We start from the raw sequence: 12313 nt of genomic DNA on the forward strand, positions 1-12313 counted from the left end.
TTGGGGTTGGGCAGGCCGGTACTGCCTTTCAAAAGCCCCGACTGACCAGGCTGCAGTCAGCTGGCCCCGGAGGCCATGGCGCGCACCCAAAGGGACCGGGCCACAGGTCTTGTGATCCTGCGGAACCTCGGGATGCCTCCGGCGCGAGGGGCGAGCGAAACAAAAAGAAGAGACGAAGGGTTCCTTCTTTCCGGTGGGCCCAGCACCATAGAGGGTCGGCCCCGCCAAGTTCCTAGAGCGGCCGCGCGGCGTCGACTGACGGCGAGGCCCGCACTTCCGGCGGCGCGAGGGGCGCCCAGCCAGCGAGCGAGCCAAGGCGGCGGCGGGCGGCCCGCTCCGCGGTGAGTGGGCCGGGGGTGCGCGGCCCGGTGCTCGGAGGCGGCTCGGGCGCCGGTTGGCCGTCTCGGGGCGGGGCAGACCTGGGCCCCCGCTCCCCGAGCCGCTAGGAAGGCTCGGCGCCGGGCGGGGGCGGGGGCGGAGGGAGCTGGGCGGGCCCGGCCTGCGAGGAGCGGCCGGCTGAGGCCTGGGGAGGGCGGAGGCCTGCGCGGGAGCTCCTGCGAGTCGGGCCGCAGTGCCCACGCCGGCCGTCGCCGCCTCTTTCAGGACTAAATACTTTGAACAAATGCTTGGGTAGCACAGGGCTGTTAGGAGCGAGCTGCAGATACTGACTCCTTTACACCTCTGACACCCCGAGGATGTCGCAGCTTTATTGTCCTCCCGATTTTATGTAGGAGAAAGCAGGTTCATTCCGGGTACGCGTGTTCGCACGACTACAGCTCCCATCGCTCAGGTCTACCGTAATACCCGCACCTGCCGAGAAATGAGGCTGAGCCCGGGTCACGGCGCTGGACTTGGTGTTGAAAGTTGCGGCTGCACGTCAGTTCTGCCACCAAGAGGACAGGCTCTAGGATCGAGCTGCTAGGGATTGGGGACCTGGCCGAAGTCCGCCTGCCTTTCCTTAGCTGTAAAATGAAGAGCATCGCGTGAAGCTGCTATGAGAATTAAATATCCTAGAACAGTGTCTGGCATACCACTAAGGCTGCCTCTTAGTATGATTTCCTCATCTGTAGTGTTCTAGGTGGATTACATAGTCTCAGAGTTTCCTACCAGATCTGACTTATATAGTATTAAAAAATAAATGTTTTTTTCAATGTATAATTCCCGTTATAGCTGTTTTTTGAATATCAACACCACGTATCTAACAAATGTCTCCTTGAAACAGATATTGTGTAAATAGATAAATATTCTGTAATTATACTCTGCAAATATTGACTAAAGTTAATGAGCGGTGCTCTCTCGGTGATTGGTATTGTATGCAGTTTGCTCTTTCTGATACTTAACCATAATTACAACAGAGATAATTATTAAATATCCAAATAAGGTCCTCAGCACTACCAGGTTTGGAGTCTGAATTATACAAAAAGATGAAGGAAAGGCAAGAACAATGATGTAATTTGTATTTTCAGTTATTTGCTTTATAAACTTTTATGCAGAGACTCAGGGTAATTATTCCCATTTTAAAGTCTACTTCCTGACATAGGGTGTGGAAGATAGTTTCAATAATTTTATTACTTTTTCAACCTAGCTTATCCCACATTATCACCTATTTAGAGTTTGTGGCTTGTTTGTTTATGGCCATTATTTTAAATAACCTTATAAGTAAATAAATGAAAATTTTTTTTTGAATTTTTGCAGCATTTGGGTATTTTAAAACTTCTGTTTTTGCATGTAAACTTACTTTCTCCTCCTCTTCTTGTGTTCTACTCACTACCCTTTGTTTCTACTCAGTTTCATTCCACTTTACAGTAAAAGTTCTTCTGAATTTTTTTTCTTCCCCAGAAACAATTCACTTGTTTCAAATTTTCAGAGAATTGTCCTCTTTCTTGGGTTATTAGAATCTAGGGGGGAAAAAAAAGCATCTTTTCATTTACATTTTTCTTATCCGGTATTACTGAACTGACTCACAGAAACTTGCCACTCCTTATAGGGTAGTTCTTACTTTCAAAACGATTAATGCTACAAAGTTAGAGCCAAGTTGTATCCATGCTGTGAAAGTAGAATGGCAAAACAAGTAAGGATAAACAAAAATAATTTAATAAAGTAGTATGATTTGTCATTCTTTCTAATTCGGATGCCTTAAATAGTCACCAGTAAGTAAGTAGAATTTTAACATGGGAGTAAATATTAAAATGTAATGATAGTCTATTACCCAAATTTTGATTGTCTTTCAGTTATTTCTTCTATTCCCATTAGGATATTATGTTGTCTCCACCTTTTAATCCTTCAGTTATATCATTTGATAATGCCTAATAAAAACTTATATTTCACATTATCACTTTTATCCTGTCCCAACAGACAAAAACTCCATAGGTAAATTTGGTCAAAATTTGGGTATATTTATTAAGTTGAAACCCTGGGAATTATTAGAATTATTTTGCAAGTATTTCCCCCCCAGAATTATCTTTGTTTTCATATGTATTGGATACATTTTTAATTTACACATGGATGCAGTTTCAGTGGGTTGAAGACTGAATAATATGGGTTAAAGTTGAATAATAACAATAATGAGTGATTGACTTTGGCTTTTATTTTTTTCTTCTACACAGAAAATTGAGCTGTGTAGCTCTAGGAAGTGAAACTTCAGTTCAGAAGAAGAGAGCAGACTCTTAAGAATACATTTGGCTCATCACCATGCGGTTAGGAAAACCAAAGGGAAGTATTTCTCGGAGCTCAAGCCAAGGAAAAGCCTATGAGAACCCACGCAAAACAGGCCGGCAGCGGCAAAAATGGGGAATGACTGTTCGATTTGACTCAAGCTTGAGTAGACTGAGAAGAAGCCTGGATGAGAAGCCTTATAAATGTACTGAATGTGAAAAGAGTTTCAGTCAGAGCTCAACTCTTTTTCAACACCAGAAGATTCACACTGGAAAGAAATCCCATAAATGTGCCGATTGTGGGAAAAGTTTCTTTCAGAGCTCTAACCTCATTCAGCATCGGCGGATCCATACCGGGGAAAAACCCTATAAATGTGATGAGTGTGGAGAAAGGTTTAAACAGAGCTCAAATCTCATTCAGCACCAGAGAATTCATACTGGAGAAAAACCCTATCAGTGTGATGAGTGTGGCCGATGTTTCAGCCAGAGTTCCCACCTTATTCAACATCAGAGAACCCACACAGGGGAGAAGCCCTACCAGTGCAGTGAATGTGGCAAATGCTTCAGCCAGAGCTCTCATCTTAGGCAGCACATGAAGGTGCACAAAGAAGAGAAACCTCGTAAAACCCGGGGCAAAAATATTAGGTCAAAAACTCACTTAGTGTCATCCTGGAAAGCTGGTACAAGTAGGAAGTCAGTGGCTGGTCTCCGCTAAGGAAAGGGTACTGCTTTGGCCTTTAAAAAAATAAATAAATAAAAGCTATCTCTTTTAGAACTGGAGATATTTTGCAATAGAGCACTTAAATACTATATCCTTTCCTAGCATGGAGACATTGTAATGACATTGGGCTGAAAGAAACTATGAGTCCAACTGTTCTCATCTTTTTTTTTTGATGTAACTTGGACTACAAAAAACTGAAACTGTTTTGAGAGAATATAAGACCCTTGACCTCATGTGATACTGCTTCCTGCATCATTTTGACAAAAACAACCATGTTTTGATGACAGAAGTAAAAGTGCAGGTATTCTGATGACTCCTCAGCTTTAGGACTTTCTGTGGAAGGAGTAATTAAAAGGGAGAAGAAATTAATCCCATTAGTTTGGAAGTTCTGCATCCGATGAGATTTTATGTTTGTAAAGTTTTGTAGTATATTAACCATTGGTTTGTAAGTATGACTCAAGATTCAACATATTAACATGTATTCATGTTCGAAGATTTTTAGTCAACAAAGCCCCATCACTCTGTTAGCTTTTTTTTCCCCCCCTTCTGCTTATGGATAGTTATTAATTAAAGGAATTGAATTTCCCTCTTTTACACCAAATTCTTAGAGATTCTAGAAGCCAAAGTGAGAACTGAATTAGACCACAAGTCTCCTATTCTTAGAAGCACAGTTCTTTGAGGTGGTGTTACACTGTGTCACTTGTTTTCCAGAAGTTGGGGTGGGCTTATGTTGATCCATCCCCATTTGTGTTTTGGTATTCTCTTATGCTCTGACAAACTGAGCTAGCCTTTTAGATCTACATGAATAAATAATTAAACCATATACCAACACACCTCAACTTGTTAATTAGAAATCTACAATTTACACACTTCCCTGCTTTCCCCCTTGGGGAGTTTTAGGTAACACTGGTTATCTTAAATGTTTGTCAACAGTGAAAGTCATTTAATTCAAGTGTCGGTGCATTTGTAGCTCCATGTGTAGATTTTGAAATGTAAGCTAACTTTCTCTGAGTTAATAGGAATTATTTATGAAGTCTAGCATACACGTTTCTTAACTTTTATCAGAACAGTGCCAAGTGTCAGACTTTCTGATCAGCCTTCAGCTCAGGTTTTAATTTCTATTGAGTGCTAACATTCTTCTGATTTTTTTGTATCTTTTATAATCATACCAGTTCCTGCTGTATTAATGACAGTGATCTATAAAAATAAAACAAAATGGAATATTTTGCATACTACTACCCTCTGTTTATTTTGCTCCTGGAAAATGGTTTTAATGACATAAACAACACCTAAAATCACGGCTTTTGGAAGAATCACTTGATTTGCCTGTTTTTTATTTCCTCAAGCTTGAACTTTGCCTCCCTCCTGGCCTTGCATTGAGTGCAAGTCATAGAAGATGGTCTCATTGACAATAGTTTCATCCAACAGAGTACCCACAAAGTGTTTTGTGAGTATGAGGTGATTGCAATTATCTTTTACAAAAGACTTGATCTTTGACCACTTAGCAAGTGTCCTCTATTAATCACAGCCAAGTCACTTTGTAGCAGGGACATGGCTGTAGGGCCATTTTGAGGATCTGTCATCAGTTTTATAGAAGTTTTGTGTCTGGAATAACTTCTGACTGGGACCAACACCACTTTAAGAATTTGCCAATTTTGACAGCAACCTGCAACAGAAAGACCTCTGTATATTGTTAGATTTCATAATTTATGTTTTTACCCTGAATGACTTCCATATTCTGTATAGAAGTAAAGCAAATACTCCAGATTTTTATGTATTCCCAGCTTGTGGTGTGCATTTCTTCTCAGAGCCCTAAAACTAGGTCAGTCCATGGTAGGCTTCTGTAGTAACTAACGTGCACTGCAGCAACCTTCATCTTTTATGACCGTCTTATGAGAGGAAAATACCACAGCTGCTTTAAGTTAATGAATCAAAGGATGTGTTCCCCTACTAGAAATTGAGTTACAGGAGAATGTGAATCTGATAGGCACAGCCTCTGAATACAGTCTCCTATGAAAATACGCTGCCCCTCAATACTCTGCTGAATTTCCATCATCACTCAGGTTTACTAAACTGAATCCTTTTATTCCTCTGGCAGCCTCCTTTCTTACACAATCTGGATGTTTTACTTGGGAAGGAAAAAAGCTCCAAGGTTGTTATTTTTTAAGTATCACTGAAATTTCATTCACCCTACACTAATGAATAAGGGGTGTTGTTAAATTTCTTTGCCTGCCACATTCATTTATTCAGTCATTTTGTAAGTATGGTAGAAATAAAACTGACCAAGGCAGCCCTAGTTTAAGGAACTTTGGTTAAATGAGTAGTCAAGTAGAGGAACTGAGAAACCAGGAAAGCAAGTACAGGGTGCTGTGCAAGCAAGCACAGAGATGGGACCCTCTGCCCAGTGGTTCCCAATTTCAGGGTGCTTCAGAATCCCCCAGAGGGCTTGTTAACACATTTCTGGGCCCATTCCCAGAATTGCTGATTCATCAGGTCTGGGCTGTAGCCAGATAATTTACATTTCTAACAGGCTCCTAGGTGATGCTGACGTGCTGGTCCAGGACACACTTGAGAACCACTGCTATAACCCATTACTGGAGGGTAGGGATGCGCTTGCATAAAATGGTGTCTACGTCAGATACAGAATACTATTCCTTGCTAAGGGTGGGCAGGATTTAATGATGAAGACAGCTCTGGGGTCAGCCTACTTAGGTTTACATCTTAATTACCTTGCAACTGGGCAATTTGAATAATTGCTCTTGAGTAAATTCAAGAAGATACCTATGGTTGAGTTGTGGAGGGAATTAAATGAACTAATGCAGGTAGAGAGCTTAGCATGGAGCCTGGGACATTGTTTAGAATTTACTGAGTAGGGGGCGCCTGGGTGGCTCAGTCATTAAGCATCTGCCTTCGGCTCAGGTCATGATCCCAGAGTCCTGGGATCTAGCCCCACACCGGGCTCCCTGCTTGGCGGGAAGCCTGCTTCTCCCTCTCCTACTCCTCCCGCTTGTGTTCCCTCTCTTGCTGTGTCTCTGTCAAATAAAATAATCTTAAAAAAATAATTAAAAAAAAAAAAAGAATTTACTGACTAGCTTCTTAGGTTGCCAGAGGCAGAGAAGCTAATATATAGAACCTAAAATTGTCAGTGACAAAGGTATTAACTCCCATAAATTTAAAGGTGAGTTCTCTTACTTCAGTTGAGTCAAGACTCACAGAGAAAGGGATGCCTATAAAGGGCAAGAACCATGTAGTAAGTTTCTAAGGGAAATTTAAGAATCTATGAATTTTTTGACAGGTAATAGGAGTCCCTCTTCAAAATAGAAGCACATAACCACAAACAGTATTTATACTCCATATTAGGGAGGCAGAGTACTTTCATTTTGTTGTGGAAATAAAAATTTGTTGAGAACTGGCCATGTATAAAAGACTGGGAGAAAAAAAGGTAAGTTACATTGTATTTTAAAGTAATATTAAAACAGGTGATGACTATGGTGGTGATTGCCATTCAAATTGGGAGAATTTACATCTAGTACAGGAAGGCAGGAAGGAAGGGATCGCGAAAGGGATGACATTTATTAGGTTAGGAAATGGAAACCCAAAAGGCTATAGAGGCCAGGCAGCTAAGCCAGAGTGACCCGCGCTGTAAACTGCGTTTCAGACACTTGTTGCCATGCAGAGGTTCAGGCCCAGGCATACCAGCTCCTGATATTCCAAGAGAAACCAAAAATCCAGATTTTAAGTCACAACCCTTCCAGTTGGCCATACCTGGACTAGAATTTTAAGGAGGTAAAGCCTCTGTGTATGACGGGGATTAGGGGGAGCAAGGAGGGGAGAGGCAGAGCTACATGACGGAGTGGAAGCTGCAACGCACAGAATGCTCAGGGAACAGCAAGTAGCTGCTTTATTGACAGTGCAGTTTCATCCAAGAGATGTGGAAGATACGGCTGGAATGGGCCTCCAGGAGAGCCTTAAAAATCACCTTAGGGGTGAAACAGTTTGTTAAGATGAGTTGCATAAAGGTTTTTAGGGCATAGTTTGGAAGGCAATGATCCCATGAAAGAGAACAACCAAGTTGCTAGAAGAGAAACTCCCCCAGAAGAGACCCACTTGGCTAATTGGACCTACAGCGCTTCACTTCCTGCCTTGGGCCTCAAGTCTCATCTCCTTTCATTCCCTGCTCCACACTAAATGACAGCAACTCCAAACTGCTCTGTAACTTTGCTTATCCTGCTTTGACCAATACCTACTCTGAGAGACCTCCAAGAAGTCAGCCTTAAATCTTCCTTTAAACTGAATTGTAATGATCCACATTTCAGTCTCTCCAATTCTTCCTCTCTCCTACTAGACTGTGAGCTCCTGGCTTATAGTAGTCATTCAAGTCAAAGTTTTAATGAAGAATGACCAAGAGGGAAGTACAGAAAGAAGGTTAAAGAAAGAGGTAAGGAGTTCTGGGGAGTTTCTAGCCTGGCTGTCAGCTACCATACCTACCCTAGCTGGAGAGGACCACCTAGAACTTTTCTTCCCTCATCTGCCATCCTTATCCCTCTTCTTCAATCTTTCTATTCTTTTGGAGGTCCTTGCTCATTGTGTAATTCATTCTTTAGCCTTGCACAAGGTACACACTTATATTTGTTGAGTGAGTGAATGAGGAATGAATGAAAAAACAAATGTATCAAATGGCATCAACCTTTAAAGAATCAGAGATTCTCATGGTCTGAAGGGACATGGAAGGCCACTTACCTCACCTGCCCCTAAATTGGATGATTATTTTTTAATGACCCAATTCTTCTTTTACGCTCTTTGAATTGTGAAATATACATACATAGAATCTATATCATTTTAGAAGACTGCCATTTCCAACTTTTAAATGACCTAACACTCTGTGTTTTTCACCTTAAAGCCAGATCTAGAGCATTTTAAGGACCTTGCAGACTTTAAAACACACCCACCCACACACACACACACACATTTTCTTAGTATTGGTTTTGTGGCCAAGCAATACCAGACCCTCCAAAATTAGAAAGTCTGAAAAGTTTTTGAAAGAGATTTCAAGTTGCTAATTTGGAAAGAATGTTTTCTAGATTATTTAAAAGGTAGAGATGTGGGTCAAGGAGACCACTTGCTGTCACTGAGAGTCAAGAGGACTCTTAGAATAGTCCATGAAGGAAGAAGTTAAAGGGGGGTTCTGGAGTGGGGAATGCTGAGGAGGAGAGAAGTAAGAGGTACTGTGGTGACAGAATGGACAGGTCTGGAGACACATCAGATTTGAGGTGCAAGCAAGAGAGGAAACACAATGGTTTCCAGCCTAGGTAACAAGGAGGTTTGGGGGAGAAGTTGATGAATTTGTTTTAAGAAATGTTGATCTTGAGATGTTTGTGGTAGTATCTGGGTGAACAAGTGTAACAGGAAATTGAATATGTGTGTCTAAGCATGGAAGATATTCAAGAAGGAAATTAATACTTGCACCATCCTGTGCCAACATTAGATATTGTATTAGTATGCTTGGGCTGCCATATGAGATACTAGCCTGGGTGTATTAAATAATAGATGTTTTCTCACTCTTTTGGAGGCAAGAAGCCCATGATCAAGGTCCTGGCAGTGTTGTTTTTGTTTTACTCTTCTTGCTTCCAGGCAGCCACCTTCTCACTGTGTTCTTTGATGACCTCTCCCTTATGCATGGAGAAAGAGAGATTGAGAAGAGAATGCTCCCTGGGTCTCTTCCTCTTCTTATAAGGACACTAGTCCTATTGGATTAGGGTGTCACCCTTATGACCTCATTTAACTTTAATTCCCTCCTTAAAAGCCCTTTCTACTAATAACATTCACATTGGGGGTTAGGGCTTAAACATAATGAATTTTGGGAGGACAGAGTTCAGTTCACAACAGATATTATTCCCACTGTCTGGATAAAGAAACAGACTGAGAGAGTTCAAGTAACTTACTCAAGGTCAAACAGGACAAAGAGGTCCATGGCCTTTTGGATGTCTCTTTTAAAAATCTTGTTACCCCATCCTAGATCATGTGAGATGAATGCATCTATAAAGATGGCTATCAAAAATAAAAGTAACAGTCCCCACCTCCTTGACCTCAAAGAGAGAGGAGACTTGCCAGAATAGAGAATGACAGAATGAGTGTTGACTCTACTGCACACAGCTTCCAGCTTTCCTGCTTCCATGCCTGGGTCTATCTTAGTATAGACACCCATAAATTTGGATTTATTTGCCCCTTGAGAACCAAAGGGATCTAAGCCTAGGTTCTGTTTTACATGTAAACCATGGTGGTTCAACACTGCTACTCCAGGGACAATTTTACAAGTCTTGACCTATGGTTTTTCCTGAAGACTCGATAAAAATGAATGGTGTCTGGGGAGAGGCAAAGGGCTGCCCTCTATCTGCTCATAAGTGGGAAGAGCATGGTGACGTCATCTGTAGGAAAGTATTTCAGGGACCAAAGGTCTGATCAGGTCTGGCCTTACTCTTGGTAGTAGACACAGCATTCACTCTGAAGTGAGGACAAAATAAAATGCTGTTGCTGCCCCCTATTGGCTGGGTCTCCTCACAGGCCAACAGGAGACCAGCCAGCAAAGGGACAGGATTACGGATACCAATCCTCTTACCTCGTTTCATTCCCTGAACCCTCCCTTGTTTTCTCTGATGCTGAAAGCTGTATAGTTTATTAATGCAAGTTAAAGCCTGTATGCCCTGGAGAGTGTTCTGGAACAAAGGGGCAAGGGTGAGTAGTATTTGCAATTGCTAAGATATGGAAGCAATCTAAGTATTCAGTGATGGGCTTATTTTTCATGATGTCCTCATGGCTTTTCATTTGAGCTAGAGATGGACCACATGTCATTTTCAAGGGTCGGCTTGCCCTTGCTCTGTACAGGACCCAGAAACATGTTTAGTAAGTACTCTCAAGGAGATTGTCACCACTGATGCAAATCAGCAGATTAAATCCCTAGGCTCAGAAATATCTCCACCCAATGAAGGCACTGCATGGGCAAAGAAAAGAGAAAGTACTCAGTCACAAAAGTTTTCATTGTTCTAGGACATTGGGATTCTTGTATTTCCTAGAACTGTCACTGCATGGCAGCAAAGGAGATATAATAGGAACCAGACTGTAGTTGATCCACATTCAACTTGTATTTTCCTTTGAAAAAACCATACTCAAAATGTTGAAAACTTGGGGCCACTCTTTACAGTCAGCTGGGATTCAGTAAAATGTCTTTGGGAATGCAAGCATACTTTTTAAAATTAAGCACATTTCAGTCAAATTACCTGATTGTCATTTCCATTTCTACAGTAACTTGGATATTAAATAACTTCTAAGGCACAGAGGGATAAGTAAGTCCCTTTCTTATCCTGCTAGAAGAGGAAAAAAAATCTTCTGAAGTGTTGGCTAAGCAAATCATAGCTGTTTTCTCTGCTTCTTGAAAGATCTGCCTGTGCTTGTTTTCCCCCTTTCCTTACCTGGCATTCTCCCCTCAGTCATCATGCTTTCCCCTGCCCCTCTGCTCAGAAACACTCTTTTCAAGGATTCGCCATGAAAATGTGTGCAGCACGGGCCACTGAGAAGAAGGTTCAAAGGCAAGGCTAGACCCCATGGGGAATGGAATGCAGTTGTAGAGACTGCCACCAGAGCTTGAGAGCTGGGAGGGAAGTTTGCTTTCCAGAGGTTGGACTTTTGAGCATGTGCATGCATTATACTTACAATTAAAATATAAACGTAAAGCCAATTACATTCCTCTAGCAAGGCAGCGACGGGAACAGTCTGGGGAAACAGGAGGGGGTCCCAGAGCAATGCCTAGGTGCTTTGTCACCTTTGCCTGGTGGGCGAGGAGTCCTAAGTAGCACTTACCATCTCATCTGGTACTTACTTTTCCAGTCCTTTTCCTGGTGCTTTTCTTTCTCCCACTTCCAAAAGGCTGAATTATATCACAGAGCCCATGTATGGGAACATCTTTGTGTTCAGTGGTTGGGTACACCTAGGGTGGGAGTGGAGGGGAAGAAGGGTGTTGAATGTGAGAGGTAGTGTGTATAAGAGAAATATCTCTGAATTGGAGTGATTAGTCCTGAGTTCCAAATCCAGCTCTGCTGTGGAATAGCCATGTGCCCTTAGGAAATTCATTTTCCTCTCTGGTCCTAAGTCTTCCCATCTGTCAAATGAAGTCAAAAGTAAACCTGTTGTCTCAGTCATGATTCTATAGCTGCAAGCTGCAAAAGCCAACTTTGGCTAGCTAAAACAACACAAAGAGAAGTAAAGAAAGATGGTTAAAGAAAGAATTGAACCACTAGGCCTTAGGAAGGAAGGTCAGCCAGGGCAGCCCTAGGGATCTCAGGGCCATGGGTAGATCTTTAAGAGGCTGCCATTGGAAGTTCTCAGGTCTAGCCAACATCTCCCTGCTGGCTGTGATGACAGGGCCCCACTGGATGTGTTTTGCAAGGGGAAGGAGTAATACCATTTCTAGCAACTGGAGGGAGGGAGGGAGTTGAGAAGAGGAGAGAGAGAAAAGACACAAGAAAAGAAAAAATGGGTAAAGGAATAGGACTGATATTCTTAAAACTTATAAATTAGCTCTGAAAACGATATCCAAATTTCTAAATTAGTGATCTAACAATAGTTGAAGTACTGGGAACATTGCAATGAACACATACTTTCTGATGTGACTACTTTAAAAGAAACAATAATTGATCTCTGTTTTTGTATTATGTTTGTATCCATTCGCACAGAAAAATACTACTAAATATTCACATTTATTGACTCAGGTCTTCTGAGGAGTTCCAGTAAGTAAATCATTGTCCACTCAGAAGTAATAAGAGTAAATTTATTTAAATTTGTTTTTAACCTTGAGAAATGTTCGTCAAGACAATTTTCCCTTAAAACATCTGAAGCTAACTCAAGTACTAGTTTTAAACTTTCTTCTCTGCGGCAGAATTATTAA

At 41.8% G+C, this 12313-nt stretch overlaps 2 protein-coding genes across 3 annotated transcripts in view; both read left to right on the top strand.

Annotated features, from left to right (window-relative positions):
- Positions 1 to 2745, top strand: part of RASSF4 (Ras association domain family member 4) — a 38817-nt gene extending 36072 nt beyond the window's left edge. For both annotated transcript variants that reach the window (XM_078077422.1, XM_078077423.1), the window contains exon 11: positions 2607 to 2745. In XM_078077422.1, the coding sequence (XP_077933548.1) occupies positions 2607 to 2670 (64 nt within the window). In that variant the 3' untranslated portion in view covers positions 2671 to 2745. The remainder of the gene's footprint in view (positions 1 to 2606) is intronic.
- On the top strand, positions 2692 to 4610 carry LOC118549505 (zinc finger protein 22). Its single transcript, XM_078077430.1, has one exon. The coding sequence runs from the start codon at positions 2692 to 2694 to the stop codon at positions 3367 to 3369; it is 678 nt and encodes a 225-aa protein (XP_077933556.1). The 3' UTR covers positions 3370 to 4610.
- Positions 4611 to 12313: the final 7703 nt, after the last annotated feature.

This window comes from Halichoerus grypus, chromosome 7 (assembly GCF_964656455.1).
Source record: "Halichoerus grypus chromosome 7, mHalGry1.hap1.1, whole genome shotgun sequence".
NCBI classification, from domain to species: Eukaryota; Metazoa; Chordata; class Mammalia; order Carnivora; family Phocidae; genus Halichoerus; species Halichoerus grypus.